Below are 21,172 nucleotides of genomic sequence, written 5' to 3' on the forward strand. Positions count from 1 at the left end.
TGTGCTATTGGAAACTTGTGTGTTGGTATTTTCAAAATCACGTAGAAAAGCTAGCAATAAATGCCTTTAAAAAAGAAAAAATAATAATAGTTTTGATTTACAATAAAATCGGCACTAATAAAGCACGTCAAAAAGTGATCAATGGAGTGTGGGATGAACTCGAGAGTAGTAATATCATAATAAATGTATCGGGATTAAAAAAACCATGTGGACTTTCATAGCAATAACCATTGAAAAAGCGATTGCAAAACAACCTAAATTTACAATGGAATCTGTGCAAATGGATCGAATCAAAAAGTGATGACTCAAATACGAGACTCAAAATTTGCAACACTTTCTTCTTTAAAAAAAATTCATTGTGCTTTAGGGGGCCACAGGTTGGGCACCCCTAAATTAAAATAAAAAATGATATCCTTGGAAATGTTTAACTTGAATACATTTATAAGATAAATAGTCAGTCTAGAGTTTCAAAAGGAAAGAAAATAATACAGACAATCGACTAGGTTTCCCATTTATAAGTACTTTCACAAATATATAACAAATACAATTAGCTTAGACTAATTATAGGATGTACCTACCATTTTGATGGCAATGCATGTACACAACTTCATCAACTGATACACTCATAGCATACTCCCAATATATGCTATAAAAAAAGCATTTAAAGAATTTCAATAAAACAATATTTCTATATGCAATTTATGTAAAAGTACATTTTAAATTGAAGGTAAAATTTGTATAAAAGTACATTTTAAATTGAAAGTAAAATTTGCATATAAGTACATTGTAATTTGTATAAAAGTATATTTTGATTTGTATAAAAGTACATTTTAAATTGATTTTAAATTTAAATCAATAATACACCAATATATAATGAATAAGCAATTACTATAAACATTTGTAATTTCTAAAATTTATTGTAATCAAATATAAAACTTCCTAATTAATGGCATGGGATATTAAAATATAAAACTTATATGTTTTATAGTTAAAATTTGGTGAGTCTTAAGTAAATAATTTTCCCTTCATGTACTTTAAAGATTTTTCACATTCTCTATTTTTGTAAAACGGTATAAAACATAGAAATTTTTTTTTGCCAACATATACTTTAAATTAATACAAAATTTTATTAATCAATCACTCGCACAGGTACAAAATTCACAGATGCACTTATATTCCATCACAACTAACTCATTAAGTGATTGATGTCTTATAGAAGCACCGTTTTTACGCATGGGCACTCTCAAGCAGCATGGGCACTCAAGCTCATGGGCACTCTCTGCCTTATATATTTAAAAAAAAAATTTATTCTAATATATAAAGTTTGCATTTTGTCTTTCGTTCTACAAATAGTGATTGATTTTCATAACACACCAATAATTTAAACTTAAATTTGTTAAAATTATTGCATGTCTCAAAAATGCTTTATTTTATGTACATATAATTTCTTAGTGCAATTTAAACAGTATAATATTTCTGTGCCTGTGGGCCCTCCCTTACAGAAATTGGAAAAAACTTTTCTATTCCTGTGATTGGAACCAAGAACGTCATTTTTATTTTTGTGATGATTGCCCAATGCAATGAACAGCAAGTTGTTGGTGATATTTAGACAAAAGCATCTTTTATCGTATCACCAATGCAAGCAGTTAACAGATATTTATCATGATACAATATACCCAATACTTGTTTTTGGAAAATATCATAAAATCTGATAATAGTCACATTTTTTTGCATAACTTTAAAATGTTTTCATAAAAAATTATTGCCAATTATTTTTTTAATTTAAAATATATTCGCTCATAATTTATTGACATTATCTTTTTTTAAAAAATATGACTATATATAAAAAAATTATTAAATTCAAAAAGTCTAATTTCAGTATTTAGATTTTTTTATTGCGTAACTACAATTAAAACTCTAATTAATCTTATAATGGGCTTTATGTTTGAGAAATTCTTTTTCAAGTGAACATGTTATTTCTTATATATTTTAGTAATAAATCTCGATTAATGTTTAGTGAAACAGTCCATGTTTTTTTAGAATGATAAATGGAAACAGCTATTAAAACATCTTTTGAAATGGGCCAAAAAATAGCATGGAGTTATTTCATTATTGGCATTCGAAATTGCAAACTTGAATTTGGCAATTTACTGAAATTTAGCACAGTCTTGTTACATCATACAGTTATAAGAAAATTAGCAAAATTACAATTATTATTAGCTGTTTTCTTATTAGAGTGATAATTACTATTGTTTCTCAGCTTTTAACTATGTAAGAGAAGCAAAAAAATTGAATACATTTTAAAATATTTGAAACTTTTGAAAATATATTTATGAGTGAGTAAAAGAAACAACCTTTTATCTTGACTGGAATCTGTTGCACTGTCATTAGTACTGTAGCATCCATTCATAAGCTGATTGGGTGTCCACTTAATGATAAGACCTTCTGGGTTTTGATGCAATGATAAGTAGCCAGGCATTGCTTCTAAGTGCTCCTTCTGTAAAAAACATATAAAAAATGTCATTTTATTTCATAACCGTCACTGAACAGTCGACCCAATTTTTGAGTTTACGACTACTAATGTTCAACTCTGTCACCTTGTGATTTTGTACCCAAACCAGAAGACAAGGGAACTCCTAGATTAAGTATTCAGAGAAATTTGTCTTTGTGGAGGACTTTTTTGATGGAACTAACCATAATTTGCATTACATGAAGAGAAAAACCACAAAAACCTCCCACGGTTAGCCAGACAGCATGGAGACTCTAACCCATGATCCGTCTACCACTGAGGACATTTTACGTCAGCACTGTTGTCGGTGCAAGCCAGATGAGGAATTTGTATCTTCCAGTTATCGCTGGGATTCAAAACAGGTTCACGCGCTCCATTCCCTGTGCCATCACGGTTCTGAACTAAAATTTTTTTTATTGGAACTAATAAGCTGAATGGTAGTCTTCGTTTCCACATTCATAAATTAAACATTAAAAAACAAGTTGGATAAAGCTGTTTTTTATGCAACAAAATATCTTCACATTGCTTTTCTCACCAAATAAAATAAAAAAGCTATAGTTTAAGCACCTTACACTAGAGGAAAATATACAATTTTAAGCTAGATGTACCAGCTTGACATGGAGAATTATCTGAGCATTAGAAATGACAAATAACTTAAATATATTAAGTTTTTAAACTTTTTTTTAAAAAATCACCGATTTAGCAATATTTTTTACATTTAGATGGAAATAATTCAAAATCAGTGAATATTTCTCGTTTTTTTACAAATTTTTATAAGGCAAGACAACGTTGTAGCTTTTCAAATATAATAAAATTAGACCATAAAAAAGCGCTTTTCCTTTCTCAAAACTGTGACTTTTTTTCCTATTGATATATTGCCATATTTCAGAGTTAGTATAGAGAGAACTGGCTAAAAATAAGCTAAACTTTTAACAGCTATCAATAACTGTTGAAAATTTGTAGCAATTTTGAAAATTGAATATTATCAAAAAAGAATAGTTTCCTATGCAGACAGAGTCTTTAAAAAAAATGGCATTAAATAGAACGCTTCAATTCCATTTAAATTTTTTTCGGTATATAAAAGAAATTTTAAAATGATATTGTAAGGGTTTTTTCTACATGCAGTGAATTCTCGCTAGCTTAATATTGAATCTTATTTTATTAGATGAAATATAAATTCCTGTGGCAGCGAGAACTTTTGCTGTATTTATTGCAGGGTAAATAAATAAATATGAATTGATTTTGTGGCAGTATTATGAAAGTATACTTTATTCAACCACTACATGGTCTGGTTATGTTGAGTGAGCCTTTATCAATTTAAAACTATGCTTACATGTATCGATTGGTAGCTATGTGGGGATAGTAATTATCGACAATCTCAACATTCATCTATGAAAAGGTACTCCAACATAAAATCTAGTTAACAAGTCTTATAAACTTGTAAATTGGAATTGTATTTTTGTAGTGATCGATACACTACAGTGGAATTGTAGTTTTGAACCTTTAGACGCACTACAGTTAAATTAAAATAAAAACTCGTAATATTAATTTTCAGTGATCATGTTTAGAAGAATTCTAAAATATTAAGCTCCAGGCAAGTGCCCCATTTTCTAATACTATAATCAGCTTTGGATCCATTAAAGATTTGGGGAAATTTACATAAAAAGTTTCGTTCAACAATTCCATCAAAAAATTCGAGAAGAAATAGGTTTATTTAGAAGCAGGAAAAGAACTAGGGTAAATGACAAGTTAATTGTCGCCAAAAGCTAAGAGAATTAAATCGTGCCAAGAATGTGTAGGTTTGAAAATAAATAATGTAAATTTGATAAGGAAGTAAGTTTATAATAAAAATTATTTAGTATTCAGAATACCATGTTGTATCTATTCTTGGAAGAGCAAGATATAATGCATAAATATTTTTAGTAACAAAAATGATGTTAATCAAAATCATATTGCACATTTTATTAATATATTAAGTTTAGAATTTAAATAAAACCAAGAAATTGGATGAAACATAATTACAATGAATAGTTCATAATTACAATTTTACAGAAAATTTTGGTGAAGAAAGAAAAATTTTAATCATGAAATAATACCAAAACAAGGCATTTTTAGGTACATTTTGGCTACATAAAGTGAAACTAGTTTTTTTTTAACATTTATGTTGGTTTGTTTACAATTAGTGCTTAATCTTTTTTCTTCAAATATTTACCGAAATTGACAAGTTTTTCTAGCAGCAAAATAACTTGTGCCCTCATTGGAGCAATATTCACGAATCTTGGCTCAATAAGAACTCAATAGCCGTTATTTCCCGATATTTGACCTATTTTATATTATATTTTATAACCGTCGTTGAACAGCCGACCCAATTTTTGGGTTTACGACTACTTATGCTCAACTCCGTAGCCTTGTAATTTTGAACCAATCCAGAAGACAAGGAAACTCCCGGATCAGTACCCCCAGAGGTACTGATTTGTTATGGCAACATGGTGGACTTTGAGACTCGACAGATTTCACGTGCATTAGTCACCATTTACTACACGGGGAGTCTTCGGACGGCGGGGATCAAACCTACGTCCTCTTGGACATGGACCCAGTGCCCAACCAACCAGGCTATAGAATTGTCCGATTCACCAGATATTTTATATTCATTATTCAGTCAATATAGGCCGTATATTAGCTGGATATAGGCCAATATTGGCCCTATATAGGAACAATATTAAAAAATCTAGACAATAAATTTCTTGGTGCATGTTCATATAGAATGCATATTCAGCCAATTTTAGCCCAACTGGAGCCGAGATAAAATTGTTGCTAGGGTTATGACATACATTTACAAACTTAGTCTGCTTTTTTAAACATAATGAAGTGTGGATACTTACACACTTTATTGAACATTGCATTATTTTTGGAAAAAAATAGAATTGATTGTTTTGTGGATCAAAATACTCACCAATTTACTTACAGGTTGTACTAAAACATTATTTTTTCCATACAATAAAGTAGACTTAGAGTTTTGATGTAGGGATTCAACATAATCCCGAGGAATAACTCGACAACCTTCTTCAGTACTAGCAGATATTCTTGTATCTCTCTTGTACTGAAGGGAAAAAAAATAAAATAAATTATTAAGTGTCAGAGAAAATAAGTAATTATTACTTATTTTCTCTCTCTAGAAAAAAAAAATTTATTACATATAGATATATGGAAGGTTATAAGAGACAAGAGAATAAGACAGGGATGTTCATCTATTACACCTAAAAATATAACTACATAAAAACCAGCTCAAAAAATTTTAAAATCTCAATATGTTTATGATTTTCCTCTATTCTGAGCAGGAGAATTAGACTTCTTAAACAAAATTATGTTAAAACCAATCAATAAGATGTGGGGAAAAAACTTAGTATAGTTTGTCTATAACAGAAACAAGGTATCTATGTAAGTAACAAGGTATCTATTTCAAGTAGGGGTGTGGGGTCACTGTTTAGGACAGGTTTCGGCCAGAGAAAGGGAATTTTCTTCGGTCTATTGTGTTTGCCCCAGAATGAAGAGGAGCTACCCTCCCTGAAAAGGGCTACTCTTGTTTCCCTAACAGCAGACGGCCTCAGACTTTGTGGCGGAGGGAGTTCTCACCATAGATAAACTATACACTCCTGAGTATACAGGCATGGATTACCTAAGCTTGACCTTGGTTTACTTGAAAAATAATTGAAAAAATTACAGCTCTAATATACAATTTGTTTTATTAGAATAGACTATCCTCAAAATGCAAACCTTGAAAAGTGAGCATTTAGTGTTACATAGAATTTTATGTTATCTACATCATTTCTTATATAATTAACCTACTGGTGGTTTAGCAAATGGGCAAAATTAGAAGAATATTTATCTCCAATACACTATTTTGCTATCTAATAACATGGAATAACCGGTTTTGCTCTGCGGAGGAGACAGCAGGTCATTTTTACTTGCAAAACCGTCAGTAGGTTAAGTTTACCTATTAAGCACTGCAATACATATTTAGAACAGATTGAAATAATTTAGAGATGCAAATTACTGTCACATGCAAAAACAAATGCCATTCAGTATTTCTTATTTACAGAAAAAAATCTAATTATCTAGGGCATTAGAATAAGAACAAACATTTTTTTAAAAATCAATTTTGATTTGCTTTAAGAGTCAAATCTCTCAGCAAAAAAAATTTTTTTTGTAAACAGTTAATGGTTTTTACGCACTTCCGAAATCTCTTTAGTCTGATTTTTATTGTTCACAGCTGCAAAGTTAATGCATTTTACGGAAAATTGTGGTTTGAAGAATTGCTTTTTATTATATTAGAGTGCTAGCAAAACTACAAGAGGGTGCGTAGTCAAATCTTTCAACAAAAATAAGCACCTTTTAAGTACTTTTTAAGCACTATATACATTAACAAAATGCAAAATAATTTTCAAAGACTCCAGATGATCATGCTAAAATAACTAGTTTCTGGCAAAGAACTCTTTTTCTTGATTAGATTAGCTGTTATAAAATGATCGAGAGATTTTTCGGTACAATATCAGAGGGTGGAAAATGAAGTCTGAAATTGAGAATATCTTGCAAAATGCAGCAGAGTTGCACATGAGAAAGCAATAATTTCACCGAGCCCAGCTCAGAGGACACACATACGGACTCGCAAGTATTTTATCAAACAAGTAAAATGATGGGCACTTTCATACGCTATGGACCAACGGTACGCCGAAATGAACTGTGGAAACGTTGAATAGAACAATGTGAAAAGCACGCTATTGCATAATACGTGGCGAAAATCGACATGGTAACGAAAAAAAATCTCATTTTTGAAAAGGGAAGAACTTTTTAAAAACACTCAATGAAAAAAGCACCTTTAAAGGCTTTTAAATAACGAAAATTGAAAATAAGCACTTTTTAAAAACTCTACGCAACATGTATAAGCGAAAGCCATCCTTGCTTTAAACATCTATAAAAATGAGTACATTACACTATCTCCATGAATGTGAATCTTGTGTGTTGAGCTAATTTTGTTTTGTTTAGAGAAAAGAAAGAATTAAAATTCGAGACTAATTATTACTTGAAGACCAGGTCTTTTAACAGATGGTGGTGTGGAAGAGCCATTGAGAACTGGTACTCCGGTAGAGAGTCTATGACGCTGGACTAATTCATCAGCAGGAGGATCTGTCCAGAAGTGATCTTGTGTTTTCACTTTGGAATAATCAAGAGCGCATGGACCAACTATTAAAAGCAGAATTAATTAATGGATGGAGAATTAGTTTTTTGATTTGATGCAACATACATATATATATATAGATAGGTAGATAGATAAAAACATAGAGAAAACATGGAAAATCTACGTCAAAATTTTAATCAAAATACTAAATATTTTGACAAATGAAAAATTATGAAAATAATTTTCACATAGTAACACAATTTGGCTTAGAATTGCCCGGAATTGAAATAATCTGTGGTGCTTGCTTCTGATGGCATATAAAAAAGAATATCTAAACAACTAAATCTAATAATCTTTTTATTTGTGGATAAATGCCCGAATTTACCATTAATTATCTCAATAATATGATTTTATCACAAACTCACCTAAAAGAGATGCTAAAATTTGTCCACAAACTGGGTCAGCAACCAAAGCTTCCTTTTCAAAATATTTACTAGAAAAATAATATTACCCTTATAAAATACACCATTTTAAAACAGAAAATGTTCTACTAAAAAAATGAAACATATTATTTACAGTTTAAAAAAAGAAATGCAATATAGAACATTATCCTTAATGGAATGTATGAAAGTAAAGGTGTGGAGTTTAAGATAATTTTGCTATCAGAAAAGTTTGGTATTTCAACTATGGACACTGGACAAAAATATATTCTTGTTATTTGGACAAAGGCAGGTTTTCGATCATATGAGATTTTTAACTCATTATTTTTTCATTAATTTTTTGTCCTTGCAAAAAAAAAAGTCATGTTAAAAATAAAATAAAAAAAACTCTCAGTTAAAAAGAAAATTACTATACTACACATCAAATTGGTTCAGTTTGATTATCGAAGCTAGAAAAAGTCCCTTAGAGCAAGAGGACTGCAGTATAATTTTAAGTTACAGTGAAGTTTTAAAAGGGAAAGTAACAATATTTAAGAAGCATTCAAAAATGTGACAGAAAAATGTTTTTTAAAAGTAATTATTCAATTTTAGGTATTCAGAAATATCAGATACTATAGTGTTGCTGATGTTTTTTTTTTTGCGAAAAAATTTTGTTGATTGCAAAATAATAAAAACATTCATGTTTATTTTAACAAAATTAATTTAAATTAATTAATAAAATAAATTCTGTAAAACATGAAGCACATATAGTTGATGCTACAGAACATCTTTTTGAAAGCGTCTTTGCAAATAGCATCATTCGACAGATTTTTTTAAAATTATAATTTCAGGATAAATGTACTTTATGCAGTTTTAATTTGAATTTGGGATATTTTTTTTAAAAAGAAATTTAATAAAATGGTGGCATTACTTCAAAGTTTTAAAAGTCAGTACCTATCTTTCACTCAGTGGAAGACTAAAACACAATCACCGTGAAATTGAAGCACAATATTAAACTTGTGAATAATAAAAATTATATTTATTTTTAAGATTAAATTAAACTAAATTTTTTAAAATCAAATTAACTGAATATTACAGTTATCATGTCTGAGAATATGAAAAAATTATTTTCAGAACACAACTTTCAAATTTTGAGAAACTCTTTTAATCTAAGTTATACAACAATGAAGAAGTTTTGCCCAACTTACACAGGTATCAGTTTGCACATTAATAAATATACATATATAGTATTAAAACAAATAAAAATATATGAGCAAATGTGGTGAAAATTTTTTCAGTAGTTTTATTTTTTAAGTATCTGACCTATAGCATTTCTTTTTTTCATTTTTATTATATAGTTAATTTTAAGGATCTATATAAACTTTACTTTTAGCTATAGTAGAACCAGAGTTTTAATTCAGATGATAATCTGTATAGCTTTAGTTTTGCTTTTATTTCTATGCATTTAATTTAATTTATAATTAAATGAAATGGGCTAATGGATGACTTTTAGAAAAATCATTTGCATTTTGCATAATAATTCCAAGCAAAATTTAATGAAACAAAAATATCGAGAGAAAAAAAGAGATTAAGTAAAAGTGCATTTAATGACCATACATTGATACTGGTAATGATATTATTACAATATTACTAGCAGATGGGAAGAGGGTTCAGAAAATGATATCATTTGATGGGCCGGGGAGAGAAAAGTGGTAACTATGTTAGAAAATTGCTTGATCTTCTTACTTGCTATTCTGAACAAGGTGATCAACTATCTTGGCCAATTTTTTCTCAAACAATGCCAATCTTATCCACAGATAGCGGGGGTTAGGCTGTGTTGGATTTAAAGATGGACTAGACGCTTGTCTTTTTTCGGGCTTCAAGCGAATTTTGTTGGTACTGTCACTGCTAGATGCTGATCTCCTAATAAACCAAACAAAAGACCGTGTTTAAAGAACTTTAAAATATATTTTAGAAAACTTTTATTTTTAACTTAAACAATAATAGTTACGAGTTTTATAAAGAGAGATGGAAAATTTCTTCTATAGTGAAAAAAAAAAAACTTCAGAAAAAAACCCCAAACAGAAATAGGCTTCTTCAGAATAAAGTGGAAGAAATGGTAGAAACTCTTTTCAAAAAGAAATATATATATATATATATATATATATATATATATATATATATATATATATATATATATATATATATATATATATATATATATTTAAGCAGTTAACAATTCGAAAACAGGTCAAAAAATAGTACTAATTTTCCAGCTATTTAATACAGTCAAATGCTGTTTAAGCGAAATCCGACATAGCGAAAATTTTAATGTGACGAATATTTTCTCAATCCCCAAATGAATCTCCATAGAAAAAATGAAATAAAATAAACCGATATTCCGATATTTGTAACTTAATTTAACGAAGGTGAAAATAAACAACAATTCTCATTTCCTCCCATGATCAAAACACTTTTCCATTCTTCAAAAGTACACAATGATCTCAGAATTCAAATATTTTTGCATCTTCAAAGTAAAAAGTTTCAGATATGAAAGGGACATGTAAAAAAAAAAAAAGAATCACTTGAAAGGGATCCCCCTAAAAAAACTAAACCTCAACCCATTCATGTTTGAAGTAAAATTAACTGTAGTTTTCCAAAAAGTGATTTCAAGCTCAGTTGTTTCAAAATGTGCATAATTTGGAGTAGTTTGTAATTTTTAGTGGTTCTAAATCATTTGTACAGAAAAAATTACAGATTACATAATTTTTGATAGGTAAGTGATAATAAATCCATTGTTCCTTTTAATTAAATTGTTTTTGTGAGTTTTTAAAATATTGATTTGATATTTTTTACATGTAGAGTACAAATAAATCAAAACTGTAATTAAATTAAATATTTTTTTTCATGCGAAAAATTCCAATGTAACAAAGTAATTTTGGTTAATGTTGAAATTCGTAATATCAGTATAACGTATTTTCGTTATTGCACAGCGATTGCTTCGGTCCCCAGGAATTCGTTAAAACGGGATTCGACCGCATGTCACTTTTAAATAAGTAAAAAGTAACAATTGTAAGAAAAAATTTAATGAATTTCATATAAAACTAAAATAACTGTAATTCTTTAACTGTAATATTTACATGAATGAGTGCGATAAAATCTAATTTTATACTTATGTAAGGAACTATTAAAATATCATAATCAAATTTCATGTACGTCTAAATTACTGAATCCATATATATTACAAAAATACACAACTGCGAATCTCATTTTGAATTCACAGTAACAATTAGCACACAGGGTATATGCTGCATTTTAGATTTTCAAATTCATGACTTTCGATGACTAATTCCAAGAATTTTTTATGACTTAACAAAGTTACTATTTTCTCCGACAAAATCATAACAATAAATTTAAAAAAGCATTATAATAACATTCATTGAAATGATAAGTATAACCATAACTGTTATACACTGCATCTTCATACTTATAGATTTTAAATTTAAAAAACAGAGTAAAGAAAGAGTTGGAGCAATAAAATAGCTGAAAAAAATACAAAAGCAAATAATTTTCTCTCTCTGCAGAATTACATTCCAAAGATACGTTCCTTGTTCATCGGAAAGGAAAGAAATACTCCTGATATTTCTGTTCTCATTTTGGAATAAAGAAATTCGCCAATGACTGGCTTGCTTCAGCTAAATTTCTAAATTGATAAAATAAAAAATAAAAATAATAAAAAAAATTCTGAAATCACAGAAGTTTAAAAGATAATTCGCTCTAGAAATGATGTTTTTTCTTTCATTTTTTGAGAGAACACCATAATTTTTAAAGAACACGATAAAAACATTTTATATTTTAATCAAATATAGCTGCGAGTGGGGATTTTGTTATAAATTCAGATATTCCGAACACTATAAAATTGGGGGTAGGGGGTAAATTTCATTTTAAAAATTAGATTTTTTGGCAACCAAAATCCATGACTTTGGCAACCTAAATCTATCATCCAAAAAAATAGTTAGAATCATGACATTGCATGACAAATTTTGTTCAATACCGAAATTTATGACTTTCCATGATTTTTCATGACTTTCCAGGTGCGCGGATACTCTGAGCATACTAATGCTTATAATCAACTGTTAAGTATGAGTACTGTTAAGTATGCATGTTACTGTTAAGTATGAGTACTCAAACTGATTCTTAAATAATACAGGGTTGCCACTCAAATCTGGAAAAAAAATTCCATGTGTTTTCCCCGTACATATTATATACAAGATATTAAGAGGAAAAACACAACCACTATGCTCTTGTATGAGCTGTATTAGGCTAACTATATTAGTTATAATTGCTGAAAAACTTGAAGAAAAAATGAACTGTTGAACATACTTAAAACAAATAATGCTATAGTAAATGAACTAGTTTAATATAGATGAAATATCATCCTTAAATATCCCATAGATTGCACTTTGAGTGGTCACCATTTTTTAAAATATGAAAATAACAAACAAAATTCTCCGTATTTCCCCAGTTTCAAAAGAAAAACTCAAAACTCCCTGCATTTTCCCTATTATTTTAGGTGATATTTAAATACCCTGTATTTTCCAGGTTTTCCCTGTGGAGTGGCAACCCTGTAATATGATATACAGGTTTTAAAATTCTGTATGAAACTAAAATAAATAATATGAAAATAGTTTTTTATTTCCTTTTTAGGAGAAATCTTAAAAACTTTTAATTTTCTGGTACTGTATTAAACTAAATTTCTTTAAATTTAATTCCCTTATTTTGTCCAATTTCTTCCATCAAGATCTCTTTTGCATACCTGCTAATAATGGAGAAATAAAATAACAGAGATTTCACTCGAGTAACGTTTTGATAAATCATGCGTAATCAAGAAAGAGAAATTTAAAATTAGAAATAATATACTTACATTTAGCAAATTAAAAAGTATGCATATAAATCTTAATCTAAAGAAGGTTTTTAAAATTATTAGCTGGAATTACTTAGACTATTTTATTTTATAATCGGCATTGAACAACCATCCTAATTTTTGGGTTTCTGACTACTAATGCTCAACGCTGCAGTCTTGTGATTTTTACCCAAACCAGAAAACTAGGAAACTCCTGGATCAAGTATTGGGAGAAATTTGCCTTCGTGGAAGACTTTTTGATGGAATTAACCCGCATTTGCGTTAGATGGAGAGAAAGACCACAAGAACTTCCCACGGTTAGTCTGATGGCAAGGGGACTCTAAACCATGATCTGCCAAAAACTGAGGATATTTCCCGTCAGCACTGTGGTTGGTGCAAGCGGGATGCAGAATTCGTATGGACCAGCTATCACCAGGATTCGAATCCGGTCCACCTCATTGGAAGGGGAACGCTCTATCCCTAAGCTCACTTAAACAATAAACACTCAACCTCACTATACTTAAACTAGAATCACTCAACCTAGGGCTGGGATAGCCCGGTTGGTAGGGCACTGGACCCATGTCTAGGAGGTCGTGGGTTCAATCCCTGCCGGCCGAAGACTCCACGTGTAGTAAATGGTGACTGATGCACCGTAAATCTTTCGAGTCACAAAGTCCTCCATGCTCTCATAACAAATGATACATCTGGAGGTACTGATTCAGGAGTTTCCTTGTCCTCTGGATTGGTTCAAAATTACAAGGCTACGGAGTTGAACTTCAGTAGTTGTAAACCCAAAATTTTGTCGGCTGTTAAGCGACAGTTATATAAAAATAAAAAAACACTCAACCTACTGCAGTACTGGCAATAGCACCATAAATTTAGGAATAAGAGAAGTATTTTTGCAATTAGCGGATATTTTATCGCCAAAAGTTTATTTTTTAAATTTCTTCAACAAATACAGAGAAATTTGAGAATATACGGTTAAACAGGAGATAGTAGTAAAATACAGGAGACTTGGCAGGTACGCTTTTGGACAAAATGCCAAACCCTTTATATATATAATAAAAGTATTCCTTACTTATTGGGATCAATATTTTCAACCTCTGCAACCATTCGAGCAATTTCAGCGGCTTCCTCATAATTTTTAGAAAGCTTCTGAAGCAGAGCTGTGGTTGAGTTTGTTTTAAACAAACCCAATGCTCTGCGTTTTAAGCCATGCGACAAACAAGCATCTACAGCAGCTAAAATCAAAAAATAATAAGGTATTAATTTATTTTTTACAGTCTCAGTCTTAATAATGTTATAAATAACTGAAATTTATTGTTTTCTTTACAATAAAAAACAATTGGAAGAAGAAATCTTCCAAAACACTTCCCTGATATTTAAAGATACGATTTCAAATGCTTACATTGTTTCAAATTTGAGGAATAATAAGGTATAGTACGTTCACCAGAAGTTGGCACTTGGCTCCACCTCCTTGGACGAATAGTAAATTTCAGCAAGGCAGTAAGAAGAGAAACATCTCCGCGCTTGAAACTGAAACAACCCTTAATGCACGCCAAACACCAACGGTTAATTATTTTCAGTCACTTACTTCACTTTATCATCTGCTATTACACCTTTCGTTACTCTATCTAATTAAATATATTTTAAATTTAAAAACTGCTGTTTTCCCAGTAAAAATGTCTCAAAAAGGACAAACTATTCACTCAAAAAAATATCATAAAAAATTATGTGAAATATCATCAAATTTATGAAATATTTAATGTTAAAAAAATGCACATAAAGATTGTGAAATAAATATTTCTGTCATATGATCGCCAAATGGCAACCTTGCTCAAGATTGCTCACAACCTTCTCCCAAAAATAGAGAAATAGTAGAGCCGCATACCACGTGATGAAGACGGAGCCAAGTGCCAACTCCTGGTGAACGAGCTATACTTATTATTCTTTAAATTGGAAACAATGTAATATATAAAGTTATAAGGTCCATGAAGCCAAATAAGTCAACAAACCCTAGATTCTGGTTTACATGAGTGATGAGTCAAATACAGCATATCACATACTTACCATTAATAATAACGAAGCATTTTGAACATGAGAATATCTGATCCATTATTAATTACTGTCATTATTTTATACAATAATATTGTGATTAGTATTTATAACATAGCAAAAAAACAAATTGTGACTAATATTTTACAACAATAATTATTGAGTTCAATATTGTTTTGAGTATTAAATTCTCTTCCAGTAACAGAAATATTGATCAATGTAAAAATAATATAAATTAGTTCAATTGGTAAAATATTGCAAATCATTGAATAACAATATTTTGGGTCAATACAACCGAACCGATACCGAAATTCAAACATACGGAGCTACTATTCGCGTTGGCGTCTACTCGCAAAACAATCACCAACACATGGTCACTATAGCCGATAAGTACAAGTAATAGATTGAAATTTCACTCATTAAAATCTACTATCATATTTTTACGATTAAAAAAAATCATAAGTTCATCTTTGAAAATGGAACATGATTACATACAAAAGAGTTTCATGGTGAAACAACTATTGAACATCATAGAGGAAAAAAAATTTCAAAGTGTCACACATACACATGGCCCTTTATTGCATTGCTTACTATAAACAATGACCAAGGGCACCAGCAGAATAACATGAAAGGTGGTGCAACCCTCTAACAAAATATGGAGGAATAGAGAAAATTCTTATGAATCCCTTGAATACATTGATTTAGTTATTGAGGCCACACTGTTTTATCCAGCAGTAGCGGAGGCAATCAAAATTGGCCTAACTCTTCCAGCTACTGCATGCACTATTGAACACACTTTTAGTACAATGCGACACATCAAAACATGGAATCGGTCTACAATGTCTCACGAGAGATTAAGTAGTTTGTGCATGTTCAGTGTGCATAAGAAAAGAATTAAAAATGACTCAGAAATCATTGAAAAAGTTATAAACAGATTTGGACAGCAAACAAGAGGATTACAATTCTTGCTTGATTAAACAATTTTTTAAATGTCATGTATCAATAATTACTTAATTTATTTGTTTTTGAATAAAAATATTTTTAATAAAAAATTTTTATAGCAAATTTTTTTTCTGTATCTCTTTAATTGTTTAAAAAAAAAAAAAAACAGGGAGGTGCAAGTGCACCTCCTTGCACTCCCCTGCTGGCACCCGTAACAATGACACACAATACACAATTAAAATTTGAATCCCATAACAACCAAAAATTTTGAAAGAAATATTAATAATTTAAATCACATTTTATTTGTAATTAACAGAACTAGATATTTATTTAATACTTCCAAAATCTCCAAAACTTAGAATAATATTAGGTATACTAATTCTATAAATTGCTCAAAGTTCAAAAATAAAGCACATCCATGAGGGATGTACAAAATCCATGCTTACCACACAAGGAAGTTATACTACTACTGTCTTCATGAACGAATTTCCGAGTAACTGCTTCTTCCATTATTTGCTTCACCTAGAAATTTAATAAAATAATTTGATTGAATACATTATTAATTAAAAGAATATATAAAAAAATATAAAAGAATATATAAAAGAATGGTAATTTTGACTTGAAAGAAATATTGTTTGCAAATTTAAATCTCAATTGTCTAACTGACATAACTTAATGCAAGTAAAGCTATGTATAGAGTCTCTTGTAAAATAAATGCATATTTTTTTAGGAATTTACAAATTTTTTTTAAAATCAGATTTTGAATACATTTGAAAACAATAAATACAAGTTAAATAAAATACTGCATAATAGTTGCAGCATTGTGTGACCTAATCATGTAAAAATAATTTAAGTACATGAAAAAGAATTCATGTTAATTATCACTGTTCTCAATAAGTGCTTTTAGAAAGGCCCAGCGTGCCCTTAATTGTGCCTTTCTCGTAAAAATAAGCAGCCATCCCTTAAAAACACAGCCTTTATATTCATATTCCATTTTTAAAAAAAATTAATTCACAGTTTTAATAATTACACACAAATAAAATTATCTGTGTTTATAGGTTTAATTCTGTTGTTATGATTATTCTAAACTGGTTAACTTTTTTTGGGGGAAAGGGGAGTATATTAAAGCATTTTTAACTGATTTTTAATTTTAAATTAATTTTTTTTAAATAAGTACCATTTTTTTTAAAATGTACTTTAATTCTTTATTTTCTCAGAATTTTCAGTTTAAATTATAGAAAAAAATTTTAAAATTGTTTATCAATTAATAATTTATTATTATTATTACTTTTTTTTGTTTACTTTTATGAAAAAAACTTGTACACAGTGATTGTCTTTTAGAATGCTTTCAGTTATTTCTTATAAACTATAAATTTTTCTTTTATTTCGATAAAGAGTGAGAATTATTAATACAAAAATAAAATAGAATACGAGGGCAATTTAAAAATTGTTGAGGTTCAAATTCAGTTATTACGTAATGTTACACATTTTGATAAACTTTAACGGTGGTAAATGAGTGTCCTTCCAAAACTCAAAGTGCCCTTTTCAGTGATGCTTTCTGTGAAAGGGCACCCTGCCCTTTTTTAGTTCTAGGAAGAACTCTGTAATTAAATTAGAATTAACATTATTTAACAATGACCCTTCAAAATCTTTCTATGCATATAGGAGATTGATATACTTTTTTATACCATGGTAAATCATTAAAAAATTTCTGCTACAAGTAAAATTTAATGTTTTTTCAAGATTTTAGAACAAAAAATTAATTCAAAAAATGATAATAAAATCATTTATTACATCAATATTTGAGAACTGTTTATCAGACAAGTCTTTGACACCATTATCAAAGTGTCCCGAAATATTACATTGAAAAACAATTTTTTTTTTTATGCTTGATAGTCTTAAAAGCAAATGATAAAACATAATTATTAGTGAAATAATTCAAATTTTTTAAGCATTACATATGATTTGTAAAATTATAGGAATGTAACATCAAATGTTGAATAGGCAAAAACACAATAAATTATTTTTGAAAACATACAGATTAATACAAATCTATTTATAGATTCTATACAAATCTATAAATACATTTTACGTCCAAGTCATTTGTTCCAATTATTTTATTTAATGTCAAAATTATTTAATGGGAAACTATTTGAAAATTTTTAATAAAATTGACATGGCATCCAAAACAAATGCATATGAATTTATGAATTTTAATCATATGTAAAACAAGTATTAAAAGGTTTTTTTAAAATTATTTCTCAAATTATTACTTTTTATTATAGTTAATGTCACATTTACACTTTGTGTAATGTACCAATTTACTCTTTTATTTAAATCTTATCTTTTATTTTTTTAAACCATAATTTCCTTTTTTTTTTATAATGATTTAAATTTATTTTATGAGAAATTTCCCAGGTGATTTTCTTAAATTAGTGTTTTGTTTTCTCACTTTTAACATACATTATTTTATTAAAAATATCTTGTCTGGCAAAATTTCACCCTTCTTTTCATAATGAATATTAACTTTCTGCTCCCCCTTCTTCGCAGGTCAATGAGGTCATTGTGGGGACAGATAGCCCTCTATTCCCGTCGTTCCATTTTCTTCATTTATTTTTTAAGGGGGGCTTACTTAATCTGATTCACCCAATTTTCAAACTCTCTGCTCCTTAAATTTAATTTACGATTGCTTTTCCTGGTCTATACCAGTTGAAGAATTATTTTTTAAGATTTAACACTTTCTTTCAGATTTTCTTGCTGGTTACACTAAGCGGTGTGTCCTCTATTTTTCTCCGGTCCTCCATTTTTCTGTCCGTGTTAAGGGAATTTATTCTTTTTTTTTTCCCCTTTGATTTTAATGAAATCCTCAAACCGTAATTAATTTCTGTAAATTGAATATCTACTTTTTATGCTTTTAACATTTAAAGACCCTTTCAAATGTAAGCATTCTTTCTGTAATCATCTTATTATCACCATTTAAATTAATTTTTTCGCTTTAATCTTACTTTTTAGGCACTAGGCTTTCTAGCAAATTTCTCACTCCCGTCACCCATTTCTAGAAGCATTTCAGGGAATTTTAAAAATGCTCAATTTCACATTTGATTTCTTGTTTGAATATTTTAATCCTAACGAAAATATTTGTAGTAAAATTTATGGCTGCGTGTAATATAATTCAAGAATTAAAGAAAATTAGTGCTGAATCAAACGTTTTTTTTAAAATTTATTTTGGTGTCTTTCCTTTTCTTCAGTCTCCGGTATGAGGTTAGTATGCTTACTATTGTTTTCAGTATATGTTTTATTTCTCTTTGGAAACATCTCTAAATTGCGTTAAATGATATATTTATATTTGGATATAGCATGACATTGTCTTTTACGTTGATTTTTTTTTATTCGTTTTATTTTTTACCTTATTAAAAATTTGGTGATACCAATTTATTCAAACCTCACACTTTGTGACCCTTTGAACCTATTGGGTTATTGTTATCCTAGGATAGCATTGTACTACCACTTCTCCTTAATGATGACATTCCCTTTCATTGAATTAATCTTGATTCTATTTCCAGCCTTAATTAATTCATTAATGTGTTATTTACTTTTAAAACTCATATTTTTCTATTATTACGTCAATGACTTTTTCCAAATACAGGTACAAAATACTATTACGTTCTATTCTAATAAAGTATAACAGTTTTATGTGTACATAGGTGCATAATTATCAAAACTATCTTATCTATCATCAATCAATCAAATTTCAATCCATTATATTATCTTAATATATAAATAATTATCTAATTAGCACCAATGTAGATTTTTTTAAAAATGTAACAGTCAGCTAATTTTCAACTTAAGATAATTATTCTAAAAATTTTGAACATTGCTTTTACTATTTTATATTAATTTTGCCAGTAGCAAAATGAATTTAACAATGAATGTTTTGATCAAAAATATCTATTAATCTAATATCTAAATATCTATAATTAAATATCAAAAAAATTTTTCATAAAAAAATAAAGGTCTGTTAGAATAAATTTAGAATAGTGTTTAAGAAAATGTTCGAATGTTTAGAATAATGTTCGAATTTCGATTTCCTGTAAAGTGACAGTTAGCACAACTCCTCATTACCATAGATTGCAAGGAAAACTTGCTTTTTTAAAAATATTTTTCGAAACTACCGTTTTTCCTAAAGTTACATTACTGAAGGTACCACTAAACGGTATTAAATTTACTCTGGACAGACCCCTGGAAAGGTAATATTCTTATGTAATTGCAAATTCAGTGATAAAATAATAATTATTGTGAAGTTGGTGAAAGTACAAGCAAACTATGAATTTATTTTCAGTAATTCTTCATGTTTGACTAACATATAGTAATCGAAAAATACATTATAGTTGAATATAAATTTTGAAAGTAAAGGTTATTATTAATGCTTTAAATTTTGAATCAGAATATAAAATATGTATAGATGAAAAACAAAATAAAAAGCAAATCTCTATTATTTCTCCAAAATATGCCTGATAATTATTTCTTGCAGAAGAAAATAAATAATCAGAGCCCAATATCAATTTTAAAAGATGAAATGACAAAATCAATTTTGCTAAATCAGCATTTTTGATTCATAACAGCAAAATTAATGTAGTGCCAAAAATTAGGATAAGATTTTCTTTGAATTTATAACTTACTGTTGATAATTTCAAAACAAATTTATCATAATAGTTTAAGTTTACTAATACTTTTTCATGAAAAAAAGACTATTTAAATATATGTTCATAAAAAATGTCACTAATATTTTTTCAATAATAAAAGACTAATCAAATACCGAAATGTGCGATTCCTATACTTAAAAATTATCGTATATAGTCAGAAATTCTAGTGGTCCTCAGTTGTTAGGCAAAAGTGAGACTTGCAATCATTTGTAGCAATTTCAATTATTTAAATGGCACAATATGAATTACACTCATAGGAAAAAATTATTTTAGGTTAATAATTTCATTTTACAAAATTTGATTATAGATCTGAGATGAAATTAAAATAACTTTGATACCTCTTTCTTTACCATCCTCAGAAGTTTCTCTCGATATTCTTTCTCTGAAACAGAATATAAATATCAAATTAAACCAATAAATCTAACTTAAATGTATAGTAGACAAAGTATTCTTCAATGCTTATAC

The 21,172-nt window shown here is 28.6% G+C and overlaps 1 protein-coding gene across 1 annotated transcript in view; it reads right to left on the minus strand.

The window, feature by feature from the left end:
• Positions 1 to 21,172, minus strand: part of LOC107446173 (small G protein signaling modulator 1) — a 47,509-nt gene that overhangs the window by 26,118 nt on the left and 219 nt on the right. The window contains exons 2-10 of the mRNA XM_071177837.2: positions 21,046 to 21,089; positions 16,451 to 16,526; positions 14,086 to 14,248; positions 9,851 to 10,027; positions 8,111 to 8,178; positions 7,590 to 7,750; positions 5,463 to 5,609; positions 2,355 to 2,497; positions 579 to 646 (exon numbers count right to left, since the gene is read on the minus strand). Of these exons, the coding sequence (XP_071033938.2) occupies positions 579 to 646; positions 2,355 to 2,497; positions 5,463 to 5,609; positions 7,590 to 7,750; positions 8,111 to 8,178; positions 9,851 to 10,027; positions 14,086 to 14,248; positions 16,451 to 16,526; positions 21,046 to 21,089 (1,047 nt within the window). The remainder of the gene's footprint in view (positions 1 to 578; positions 647 to 2,354; positions 2,498 to 5,462; positions 5,610 to 7,589; positions 7,751 to 8,110; positions 8,179 to 9,850; positions 10,028 to 14,085; positions 14,249 to 16,450; positions 16,527 to 21,045; positions 21,090 to 21,172) is intronic.

Source organism: Parasteatoda tepidariorum, chromosome 2 (genome assembly GCF_982258835.1).
Source record: "Parasteatoda tepidariorum strain Cologne lab strain chromosome 2, Ptep-v5.0, whole genome shotgun sequence".
NCBI classification, from domain to species: Eukaryota; Metazoa; Arthropoda; class Arachnida; order Araneae; family Theridiidae; genus Parasteatoda; species Parasteatoda tepidariorum.